Below are 12,422 nucleotides of genomic sequence, written 5' to 3' on the forward strand. Positions count from 1 at the left end.
GCTTTTTATTTCTCTGGGCTCATGGTATATTGCTTGTTCTTTGTCCATGGAGGTGATCTCAAAGAGCGCACTTGGTGTGGCTGGAGTCTGATCTTTCTCTTTTCCCTTCCTCCTTTTCTTTTCCCTTCCTCCTTTTCTTTTTCCTTTTCTTTCTTATTGTTTTTTCTTCCTTCTTATTTTTCTTTTTTCCATCTTTTTTCAGTTAATTTTTTTTTCTTTCCTTTTTTTTTGGATTTTTTTTTTTAATTATTCTTCTCTGTATTTACTTTCAGTGTGGCAGGCGCCGATGCCGCTTCAGGCGGGTGCACACACGCTGCCCCGCGGCAGGGGGTTACCTTTGCAGCCCCCCCGGCGCCCCCCAGCTCCCCTCGCACCCCTTGGTGCTGCGGTGATCCCGCCGGTGGGAGGACCGCGGCGGCTGTCCGGCTTTCCAGAAGGAGCGGCGGGGGCTGTGGGGGGGCTGTGCCGCCAGGGGGCGCTGGGCGGACTGGAGGGCAGAGCGGGCGACTCGCTGGTGGCGGCGGTCACGTGGCCGGAAGTGCGCGTTGCCATGGTGAGGGCGGGCGGCGGGATGGCGCCGCAGTTCTGGGTGCTGCGGTGCTGCTCCTGCCGTCTCTTCCAGGTGCAGCAGGTGGGTGCGGGCCGGGGTGGGGGGCAGGAGCGGGGGGCGGGCTGCCACTGACCCCCTCTGTGCCCTCCTAGGCCAAGCGGAGCGGGAAGTGGAGCTGCAGTGTGTGCGGCCAGCGGCAGGCGGTGCAGAAGGTGAGAGGCCGGGCCGGGCCTGTGGGGAGCCCTGTGGGGTGGCACTGGGGAGCCCAGCGCGGTGGCGGGGAGCCCTGTGGGGTGGCACTGGGGAGCCCAGCGTGGCAGTCAGCCCTGCCCGGCACACCACCCGCTCTCAGCCGTGTGTCGCTATTACCTGGGGGAGCCTCACCTTGTGCCGTTTCCTTCTGGCTGCTCCCGAAGCCTTGTTTTTATTAATTTTTTGCAGATTTACGGCCAAGGGTCTGGCCTGGACTGTAGGCACCATGTCCAGAAATTAAACTTGCTGCAGGGAGAGGCGGAGGAAGCAGTCAGGTGGACATCTCGGTAGAGTGTTTAATCTTTATCTGCTTGTTTCTTTTGATGTGCTGCAGTTGATGTGCATCTTCAGCCTGTTGCCTAATTTGAGCTCATGGAGGGTGTTCTGTCCTGTAAAGCCATGACACATGCCAGTTTTGTGGTCACCTCTTAGGAACAAGCTCTTTGTTGGGTTTAGTGTCTTGACACGTTTCTTTTGACAAGGAATTTTTTCAGGTAAGTTTAGTGATCAATAGTGTGGGTTGGTCAGGCCTTTACCCGTTAAAAGATAGGCAAAAGGGTTTGGGTTTTGTTTTGGTTGTGCTTTTTTTTAATGGTCTTTCTTATTTGCTGTTTGATGAGCTGACTGTGATGTCCATCTTACAGACTGACAAGCAGTGCAGAGGTACATCCTTGGAGAGAAAACATCCTCCACTCTAAGCTGTTGCTACTTAACTTTTGGCACTTGGGGGTTTCAGACTGTTGAATCTGTTGAGTAATCACTGCTGCTATTGATAAAAAGACTTGTTTAGTGCAAACACTTGGATGTAATTCCTGCTGGAAAATCTGAGTAGCACTTTCCTGTTTATTTCCTTCCTGAATCTGTTTACAAATCGCCCTGTCTTGAACTGGTCTTGAACTAGTCCAGCTTCCTTTTTACTCAAGGTTGTTTTCAGAAATCAGTCATCTATCTGGTCAACATATCTAGTTAGATAACATAGTTGTGTAGTACTCCAGGGTTAACCTTTGTGAAGAACAGCCACTGTTGTTCACTTCGTCAAAAAGGGTTACTATTTCTGTTCTCAAAACATGGTGGAATAACTTCCCTTTTCCTTCAGTTGTTTGGGATATACTTAGTGGGTTTAAGCTGCTGCCCCAAAGACATGCTGTTATATCCCTTGTTATGATCAATTAGAATTTGTCTTGCATGATTAGCAGCTTTAGATCAAACTTGCTACTCTATTTGTATAGAAAGAAGGAAGGCTACCCTCTAACTAGATTTTTCTTTCAAGTATTTGGGCAATGTATCTTGCAAATCTTTCATTTGACCTCTGCTTTTCTACAGAACCTTTGTTTTTCTGACATGGCTGCTATCCAGTGTTCCTATCCATGCTTTCTGTCCAGTCCCTTGTCCTGTGACTAGGTGATTTGAAGATCACAAATCAGCAGAATTGTATTCTAGAAACATTAATTTAAACCTCTATTCTAGGTGCACAGAAGAATCTGTAAATGACAGCAAAAATATAGCAGCAGAACATGAAGGCAGTTCAGTCCAGCAGGTAAGATACCTACAAAGCTGAGGTAAATACCAACCCATACTGACCTAGGTGAATCCAAGCGAAATCAGCAATCCCTTTATCTGGGTTCAGACAGCTGAACTAGTGTATATAATCAGAGCGGCTGCAGCAAAGAGAGAATGAGATGTATACAGAAACTCTCTGCTCCACCAGGATACTGAGCCTGGGAACATGGCCTAAACTTGTGATTTGAGGCATTCAGCACATGCTTAACAATCCCAAAAATGAGAACCCTGTATTCTGCTGTTTTCAGTAATTCTCCTATGTTGTAGGAGGGAAGGGCACAGGTCAGTCGCTGGAGTAAATATCTGGACAAGAACAGTGAAGATCAGGAAGATGGGGAGGAGGAGACAGATAGAGAAAGGCAACAGTTCTGTTCCCGGAAGAACACAGTAGAAGAACAAAGGTACAAAAGTTTTTTTGGTTGAGATTTTTTTTGGTAATTCTTGCCCCCAGGTGGTGACATTTGGTTTGGAGGTGTGGGAGGTGGCTCACTTCTGATAGCTGAACAAAGTACAGGTTGCAGCGTAGACCTGAGTTTGTTATCCCACATCTGGGTTCTTTGCCTGGTTGTGCAAGAGCAGAACCACACACAGAGCCGAGGTATTTGTTCATTGCATGTCTGCACAGAGATGGGTGCTAGGTGGTAAACCCACACAGCTAGCACACCTCTTAACACATAGTAAACTGTTTTATACACATCAAAAAACTGTTCATAATTACATTTAGTCAGTTAATTCTCATTGGTTCTTACGAGGCTTGGCTCCTTTTAAAGATACAGCATTCTTGGTTTTCACCGCCCATGTTCTGTGGGGAGGGGGCTTTCTTTGCTCGAGTGTGGATTTTTAGTATGCTAATTAGGATAGTGCACACACAGTTCCAGTAATTTTCTGTTTGGTCTCATTAACCATTTGGTTCTCCTTGAGCTTATCTTGTTGTGTCCCAGCTTGACATATTTATGGTGTCTATTCCTTCTGCCAAGGCCATGTTTTGTTAACTGTAAGGATTAACTAACATTCTCTGTTTTCAAATTCTAAATTCTTTCTTGTTTTTCACTACAGATATTTACATATTTCTTTTTTCTCTCTCTTTAAAAAAAAAATAATTTTTGTATCAAGCTGAGCAGTGATTTGGTATTAGGGACTAAAACTCCTCTAAATTGCTAGAGCCATGCATTTTATGAACACTTCTGGTGATTTGTGAAAAAAATCCACAGTGGAGCTCATCTGTCCTCTTTGTGAATGGTTTTCTTGACCAGGGAACACCAGAAGAGCTTCCTCTCCAGTGATGTTGCAGAGTATGTAGAAGAAAATGGAGTTTTCCATCTTGCCTACCAAGCCAAAAAAGTTAAAACTGCTGAGGTATTTCAATTGTAGAAAATGCTTCCTACCAGTAAAACAAAGGTCAAGGGAACACTGCTCTTTTGTGTCATCATAATTTTGAATTTTTATGAGTCTTTCTCTGCTCTTCTATTTGAATGCCTGGGGAGGAGAAGAAAATTGTGTCAGGAGTTTTGTCTCTGAAAGGCTTTAGTCAAAGACAATGCCACCTTGTGTAGACAGAGTGGTTGAGCTGGATTCCTCTGTCAGCACAGCTGCAATCTATGCTGCCTTGCCTTACTGAGCAGTGGCACCTGCTGCAGTCGTTAAGGTTACTGTGATTATCTGCAGTGGTGGTGAGGTTGGCCTGAATCTTCGCAGGCCCACCTAGCATGAGCCTCAGCTCTGCCTTGGAGGCCTGGTGAGAATTTGGGTGCATCTGAAGGACCCGAGTGCTCCTTCTTTGCCTGCTTCTTGGCTGTGTGTGCTGGATTTATAACCAATCTCTCTTTCTTCTTTCAGCGCAAGAAATGTTTAGTGGCAGTGCCAGATCCAGATCATGGAGATGCCGTTTCTGGAGACAGGATGGTTCCTGTTGTCTGCAAGTCTGTAGTGCCTGAGGAGAATACACAAACCGCAGCTGCTTGTAACAAGCCCTCAAAGTGGGAAAAATTTCTCACATGTTCTGACAGCTGTAGTGGAAATGCTGCCAGGGCCACCTTGTCACCACAGGAGGGCAGTGGAAGGTTGGGACTATGCAGCACCAGTGCAGCGGCTGCTGGTATGCCCAGTAAGTGCTCAGAACAGGCTGGAAGAACTCGATGTCAAGGTACAGGTTTTGAATTTGCAGAGTGTATTGTTGGTACTGGGTGGCTTGCCTCAGAATTGCCTGGCACCATGGTCCCCAGTGCCAGTTGCCCAGTTAAGGAGGATGTGTTGTTGAAAGCACCTCAAAGCCATTTGATAGGGGCAGGATCTGGTGGTGTAACCACTGCAGGAGGGTGCTGCTTGGATAGCATGAGCAAGGCGAAGGCAAACACCCTTACTAATTGTAACGCTGGGCCAAGGCCTAGCAATATTTCTTCTGAACGACTCTTCTGCACAGGGGAGGAGTTTGATGATGATCTCTGAGTTCAGGCCTCTCTGGCGTTGCTTTCTTGTCTGTCACTGTATTTGGTATATTGAGTACTGAGGCATAACTTTGAACTCAAGTTAGCTTTATTTGAAGCCTTACAGAACTGTACTATTAAAGCTGTTTGAGAGTGGAAGAGAGTGCTGCAGTGGGCAAGCATGAGGGTTATGCAGTTTTGTTTAGCAACCTTATCAGATAGGATTCCTGGCCAATACAATTCTGTGATTACCGCCCCATTAGAAACTACAGCCCTTTCTCCCCCCTCTACTATGCTTTGTTTCAATCTCCCATAGCAACCCTTTCTTCTAGAACAGGCTTCAGAGCCAGCAAAACATTTCATTTGTCCTCAGAAAGGGTATAGCACAGTATGTGCAAAAAGGCAGGCCCACAGTCCTAGACTGCCTCCTTGCAGAGGGAGCACTTGGTAAAAGTCACAGACTCTTAGCCTAGTCCCTCTAGTCTTTTGACTAGGCTACATTAAACCAGGTAATACAGCTGTGATACTTTAACACCCACACACGCTCAGCACATGAAGTAGTATTTATTTTTCCTCTGTTCTACAAGCACTTAGAAACATGAGACACAAACCCTTAGCAGGAAGGAAGATGAACCGCTGAGTGAGTTGTACTGTATTGTCTGCTTTCAGTTAGAAGGAAAGTGCTTTGTGTTACACAGACTACTACATGTGAGGTGGCTGCTTGGAATACTGGATGGCATCTAGTGCTGCCCCTATGTCACAGTTCTTTGTCTGCAGGAGTCGAGTGAGCCATCCCCCCTCATCAGAGAAGCCCATAGACAGCATCTGGGACAGAGATTCAATGAGGCGAGGGTCTGCCTCTGTTAAGAGAAGAACAGTTTAAATATTTCATGTAATTGGCAAACCAGCCAAGGCTGTAATACCACACAGTAGGTAGGCTGGCACCACTTCTAGTAAATCTAGCATAGCTGATTAAATGCTGGAAGACACACTCTCCTTTGTCTGTCAGGAGGGCAGATGTCTGAGATAAAAGATACATAACCAGCTAAGAAAACTGCTGAGTCAGACTTGCTGGCCTTGCTGTAGGACTCTGCTGTTTATCTTAGTTAAGTGGCCTTGTATAGTGTTACTGCCTCCCACCACAAAAATGCCATCTTAAAGCCACAGGATGTGTTAGTTCACATCCTGCATTACAAAAGGCTCTCCTCAAGAGTATGCAGCAAGGACATGATTTAGTATACCACCTTTTTTCATGCTGCTCAAATGGGATATTAGTCTAATGTCAGAAGTCTTGTTAAAACTTAGCTGCCTACATTCAAGAGAACCACCTGGCTGCCTCTAACAGGGTGCAAGAGCTGCCATACCTGCTACCAAAGTCACAGACAAGTTTAGCTGTAACTTTTATGTGACCTTGGTTTCTACCATTTCTAAAAGCAGGACTACTTATGTCAGCCACGTTGGCAGCTCTGCAGTGAAAAATCACTCTCAGCTACAAAACCTGGACACATTCTCGTACCTGGTGGGAGATGTGGGTAGAGTGCAGCTTCTCGCAGTCCTGTAGGTCCTGGCTGGGGAGGATCCTGAGATACATCCAAGGAGCTGGGACCCTCTGTCTCCGGCATCTGCAAAGACTGTAATTCACCTGTGGAAGGATCCACTTCTTTGGAAGATAAGTGGGTCCAGTCCTCATCACCCCCTGATGAGCTGCTAGACTCACTGTGTTCCTGAAATGGAAAGAAAAGGTCCAGGTGCTGCAGTGCTTTCCAGGCAGGATGCATGCTCCTACTATCTGCCTTTAATACAGGGTTACACCCACAAGAAGTCCCATACCTTCGCTGTAAACATGTAAAGCAAACATACTGTGTATCACAATCTGCTGAAATCTTAATACTCAGTCCCACAATGCGTCCTAAATTTTATTACTTTCCTTTTTAGTAATGCCTCAGCAAGCATCATTAAATTAGCATCATCATTTCTGTACCTGGGACTGGAAGCTGCCATCTTCCATTTGTGTAGGCACAGGATCTATCACCATGTCTTGCATCTGCTCTGCAACAGTATTTACTTCTGTAGCAGAATCAGTGTTATTCCAATCTGGTTTGGTCTGAACATTCCGGTCAAAAGTATTGCTGCTTGACTCAGCATTGTTCTCCTGATTGGGAGAAGCAGGAGTCACTTTGCTTCTCTGTCCTCCATGTTCCACATCAATATCAACTTCAATACCTAGAATGGCATTTGAGATGGAGGAAGTCTTAGAAATTTCCAAAGCGCAGTCCTAAATGAGCATGAATCAATGCTTGTCTGAACATTGTAAGATTTCTGTAATCCTACAGTTTGCCAGGTAACACGCAGGAATTAAAAAGCAAAGCATTCTTTAAACAAAGCACCAAATAGTCCTCTTCCTCTAGGTTGACGAGCCATACTTTTAGAGGGTCAGGGCAGAAGTTACCCATGTCCATATAAGCCAGGCAAAATCCCGAGTCACTACCAACTCTAAAAGTTAGTGTTGCAGTGGTGACATGTTAATGAAATCTTTCCTCATTTCCTCCCAAAGCAGGGCTCTGAAAAGGTACCAAGTGGCTGTTCTAAGCCTCGACATTATTAGTACCAGGAATAAATTAAGCCTTCAAGGCTTAGCAGCATGAGGTAGTTCCAGTATCGGTCACAACAGCCGATTGCTGCTCCTGTTAGAAGGATCTTTAAGCCAGTCTCAGGGATTGGGATAACAAACTAAGTCACTTACCCAGGGGGCTCAGAAAAGCTGCAACACTCTCCCCAACATTCTTTAAGAAGGTGACGTTGGGGTCCTGAGGGTGGCTGTTAGTAGAAGCTTCTAGAAAAACAATTTCTGTTAGCACACATAGAAGCTCAGAAGGAAGGAGCACCTACAGAGTGTATCCCCAAGGAGATCCTGGTGCTCGTTTCCTGTCACTCACATACACTGCACAACAAAGGCAGTACAGAGACAAAAACTAACTCTGAGCTACCCCTGGAACAGAAAACCAGTGGCATTAGCATTGTTAAGGCTCATTAGCCATGCTGAAAGGCAGATCTGGAGTAGAGTAGTGACATGCTTGACCTAACAGCTCAGCTTGGTTTGGTTCCAGATACTTTCTCTCTGCATCCTCATTGACTGCATGGGCCCAAGCATGCCTTAAAATAATCCCACTCTGTGCTGAAAGCTGCCAATTATTTCAAGCAAGTTAGATTCATTCCTATGTTGACTTTTTCCACCCAGATTCTACCCTATGCTGCAGATCCTTAGCTAGCCTGGCTCCACCACCACTTTGTTTACTAGGGCATCTCCTCTTACCTTCTGCAGCAGGTGTACTGGAGGCTGCAGCACTGGCTTGGGCTTGTTCAGAGTTTTGGCATGGACCTGCCGGGCCAGGATATCCCCAGCAGTGCATCCATGGGAAAGGTGGAACACCATGCCGCATTTTACGGAGCCAGCGTCCTCGGGGAAGCCACTGTAAAGGGTAACATTCATGTGACTCTTCACACAGTAACAAACTCATGACTTAAATTTGAGGAATACCCCATTTGTTAGTTCCCCTCCATGGATTTTGCTCACCTCAAAAGGATTTAGCAATGGACTCTGAAACATCACCATGTTGTGCTCCTTGTGGATACCTTTACCCTCACAGGTGCTGCACAGGTCGTAGTTTGGACAGACAGTGCACTTGAACCTGGCACCCACCACCGGTCCGTCACAGCCATCACAGATCACATTGGGGTGCACCATCTCACGGGAAGGCTCCTGGCTGCACTGCGCACGATGTTCCCGCCGGCACTCCTTTTTCTCTGTATTAAGGAAAGGAAACTTTGCATCAAGAACGAGGTTACTATTTAAAGGCTGGAAATCAGGCACAGGAGAAGGAAGCACAAACAGCCCTTGTCAGAGCAGTATTGACTTACTAGGTCAGTTTATTTTTACACTGGCTGCCAAATGCAAGCCAGGGGCATGTAAGAGAACTTAAACCAAGTGCAAAGGGGTTTTGCAAAGATACCTGCTCCTCAAACTGAGCATGCCTGATCTGTAACACTCCCCCAGCATGTTTATTTTAGATTAGTGCTGCGCTACCCCCTTTGGCTTCTTATCCTACCTTCCTAAGCACTGCAGGAACAAAATGTTTCTGGAGAGGCAGTTAGGAAGAAATGCCAGGAGACGTAACACATGAGAACAGGGACAACAGCCGCTGGCTGGTGTGACTCATTAGATGGGCTGCAGATAAAGCTTTGCAGGTATTTACGTGAACAGAATGGACAAGGTAGCAACTATGCACTGAATAAGCTGGAATTAAGGCTTCCTAATGCATTGTGACTATTAAAGACACTCGTGCCAGGCCAGCGTTTCCAGGGAGCCAGGATGACAACAGTGGCTCGCACTGGGCCAGCTGAGCTGACAGAGCTAGGAGGAAACTTGTGATCTGTTTACCCCACCTCAGCAGGGCGGATTCATATTCTGGCATATTACCCTGCCCTTTATTTCACCTCCCCCCAGAATGTTACAGGTTATGCCAGGCCCTCGAGGACAAGGGCAAGAGCTGGACCTTGCCGCTCCCATTTTCGGAGCGCTGCCAGCCAGCAGCGTGAAGCCAGAGACCTGCTGCCGCCCTCCGGAGCTGCACGGGTTACCTTTGATGTAAACACGAAAGACGCCATCCTGCACGTAAGGCATCGCCATCTCCAGCTCCTCGTCGGTGGAAAACGCGATCAGGTCGCCGTCTTCATCTAGAAAGGGCCAAGTGCAGGATTAGGTGCCTGGTCAGGCATCACGGGAGGTGCCTGGTGGAGTAGGGGGGAGCCTGTGGGGGGGCTGCGGGGATACCCCGCGCCCCGAGGCCCTCCCACCCCCAGGGAGGCCGATCTCAGGCCCGGACCCGCCGCCGGTGCGTGGCCGGCCCGGTGCGCAGAGGACACCCCCCCGTCCCGCCGCTCACCCTTGTAGTGCATGCGGAAGGCGGGCGGCGGCCCGGCCCGCAGCAGCCCCTGGAAGAGCTCGGCGACGCGGTCGTGGATGGCCTGGTAGCGGGCGGGCGGCGGCAGGGAGAAGCGGCGGATCTCGCGGGCCGCCTCCTCCTTGCCCAGCAGGTAGGCTTTCACCGTCAGCGCCGCCATGCCTGTGGCGCAGCAGGAATTGCCGGCGGGGGCCGAGCGGCACACGGGCCTACGCCGCCGCCTTATAGCGCCGCGGGGGGCGGGGCACGGCGCTCGCCACGCCCTCGGGGGGGACAGGCCGTGCCCCTACCACCGCCCTCCACGCACCAGGCCACGCCCCCGTGGCATAGGCTCCGCCCCCTCTGGGCGCGCTGCGGGCCGCGTTCGGTGCGTTGCGTGCGGCGCAGCGGGGTGAGTGCTGAGGGGGGCGCTTCCCGCAGCCAAGTGAACACTTGGGACGTGCCCGTGTGTGCTCAGCCCTGCGCGGCCGTGCGGCAGTTTGGGGGCGCAGGGCCTTGCTGAGCGCAGAAGCACCGGAGACATGCCCGGGCAGCGGGCAGTGGGCACAGCATCACTACCCTCCGGGTGGCCACGTGGCCTGCGAGACCCACAGGGTAGCCCCGGGCTGAGCGGGTCCCCGTCACTGCTGGCAGTAGCCACCAGCATTAGCTGGGGCATGTGCTAATGTGCTTGGCCATCCCAGTCCTGCTCGTCACCCACATCTTCTGCGTTGGGGCCAGCATGGCCAAGCAGGGTGGCAGTACGCGTCACAGGGGTTTGCATGCTCAGCGTGGCTGGAATAAATAACTCTTCAGCTAATGCTCTTCCCTGAACCCAGTGTTTTGGAAAGGGGGGGCTAAAAATAAAGATACACACAAAAATAAACACAACTGACATTAAGGAGGATGTTCTGGGGGCTTTCCAAGTCGGTTGGCAGCAGTATTTTTTTGTAGATAAAATACAGTTGACAGGCATCTTAATCTGGCCACAGGAGAGTCCAGCTGGCAGAACACACCATCTGTGCTGTCCAAACCTAATTAAATAAAGATGGATCAATGATTATTACGTTCCTCATTGGTGTTAATTTCCTCTCACCCAAGGGCCTGACCACTCTGACTCTCAGTGACATATTTCTTCGTTTAAGATAATAAAAACTTAGGAGAAACTGTCATGATTTATCATCTTCTGCAATCAAGAGAAGGGTGATTTTTAATTTCCACAATGGGGGGCAGTTTATTTCTTGACCTAAAGTATATATGTTTAACACTCAGCCTTCTGTATAGATACATTTTTGGCATATGTGTGACAATTTTGAAATCGCAACACTTTTCTGGAAAATAGTATTTACAATGGAAAGGGTTGCCCTTTTTAACTTCAGAAGTTTTCTAGGAATTTCGATTTCTAGGTATGACGTGGCAAATATTCCACTGTGAAGTGCTGACTTAAAGTTTAAACATAAGCAGACTCAGGTTTAAGCATGAATGATGCTGCACAGGGAATGATTCACCGGCTTTTACAGCACAAGATATTGAAAACTTTGGTCCCACACCAAAGGCATATTGCACTCACCTTCCCTTTTGCCTCTTTGCTATGTATATCCTTAGTTCTGAAAACGTTGGTGAAAGTTGCTGACTTGACATAATTTTTTTTTTTTTTTTTTCTCCATAGAATCAGAAAAAGGACCGGCGGTAGCAGGGCAGGCGGTACAGGACACTCTGCCAACGCTGAATCTGCTTTGCCAAGCAGCACCTCCAGCATGTCCACCTCATGTCCTATTCCTGAGGACTCCAATAGCCACTTTTGGTCTCATTTACAGAGCAAGAGGTTTGTATTTTGGGACCCAGTCCCAGCATGTTCATTCCTTAGGTGCCGAGTTGCTGCCGTCCCAGACAGGACCAATCCCTTATTCCCCTTTCCATCCCTGCCCAGGTTTTTGAGGCACAGTGTGTTGTCTGTCCTCGAGGTGCTGGGTCTTTTCAAGCCAGTTGTGTCTCCAGATTAATTGACGCATTTATAATTATCAGGTGATGCACCGAACTGAAAACAGAAATCTTAAGTTTTCTTCCATGTGACCTTTAATCCAGTTGGCAAATACAGAAGGGGGCAAAGCCAGAGGGAATTTCTCTTCTCCTGGTGGAGCATGCTGAATCATGCTCAGCTTTCTGGTCATGACATCACGCACTTTTACAAAACATGAGGAAAACAAGGCTTTCACCAGCCTGCTGTTAGCTTACCTCACCGGTCACAGGACTGGGGTGACTCAGTGAGTTGTTGTCTCCTCCTCTTCCTCGAGGTCGGGGATTTCCTCCCAGTGAGCCCTTCCCTGGCACAGACCCCAGACCTCACTCTGCCATGATTCCTATAGCCCTGAGCCCTGGGATGTGCCTCCGGACGCTCCTCAGCCCCCTGGAGAGGCCATGTGAGAAGCTGTGCCGGATTCCCACACATATTAACTTGAGATGTTTTTCACTCCGTTTGCTGGAGGATCTGGTTTTGGCATTCTCAGCATGACACACTGGCTGTGTGGATGTTTTCTTATGGTTCCTTAGGAATCCCATAGGATCATAGCAACCCCTGCCCAAAAAGTGGTTTGTCAGCCCTAGCTGCTGAGCAGCCAGCTTTGCAGATGGATGTAGTGAAGAAACAGCAATGGGGATGGGAAAAAAGCTGTTTGAGTTTAAAATTTCAAAGTTAAA

At 48.3% G+C, this 12,422-nt stretch overlaps 2 protein-coding genes across 5 annotated transcripts; one reads left to right on the forward strand and one right to left on the reverse strand.

Annotated features, from left to right (window-relative positions):
• Positions 1-147: 147 nt before the first annotated feature.
• MRNIP (MRN complex interacting protein) lies at positions 148-5,186 on the forward strand. Of its 2 annotated transcripts, XM_080398771.1 has the most exons (7): positions 148-631; positions 703-762; positions 992-1,089; positions 2,270-2,339; positions 2,630-2,763; positions 3,616-3,718; positions 4,199-5,186. In XM_080398771.1, exons 1-7 carry the CDS (start codon positions 287-289, stop codon positions 4,805-4,807), a joined length of 1,419 nt encoding a protein of 472 aa, XP_080254897.1. In that variant the 5' UTR covers positions 148-286; the 3' UTR covers positions 4,808-5,186. The 2 variants fall into 2 exon arrangements, with proteins under 2 accessions (XP_080254897.1, XP_080254898.1); XM_080398772.1 differs by lacking the exon at positions 703-762.
• A 144-nt stretch (positions 5,187-5,330) lies between these two features.
• SQSTM1 (sequestosome 1) lies at positions 5,331-9,966 on the reverse strand. 3 transcript variants are annotated; one of them, XM_080398774.1, is made up of 8 exons: positions 9,729-9,966; positions 9,424-9,519; positions 8,360-8,589; positions 8,099-8,255; positions 7,529-7,615; positions 6,767-7,008; positions 6,302-6,509; positions 5,331-5,645 (listed from the first exon to the last, which is right to left on the reverse strand). In XM_080398774.1, exons 1-8 carry the CDS (start codon positions 9,904-9,906, stop codon positions 5,488-5,490), a joined length of 1,356 nt encoding a protein of 451 aa, XP_080254900.1. In that variant the 5' UTR covers positions 9,907-9,966; the 3' UTR covers positions 5,331-5,487. The 3 variants fall into 3 exon arrangements, with proteins under 3 accessions (XP_080254900.1, XP_080254899.1, XP_080254901.1); XM_080398773.1 differs by having other exon boundaries at positions 7,529-7,618; XM_080398775.1 differs by lacking the exon at positions 7,529-7,615 and having other exon boundaries at positions 9,729-9,965.
• Positions 9,967-12,422: the final 2,456 nt, after the last annotated feature.

The sequence above is a fragment of the Falco punctatus genome (genome assembly GCF_963210335.1).
Source record: "Falco punctatus genome assembly, chromosome: 8".
In the NCBI taxonomy this organism is placed as follows: Eukaryota; Metazoa; Chordata; class Aves; order Falconiformes; family Falconidae; genus Falco; species Falco punctatus.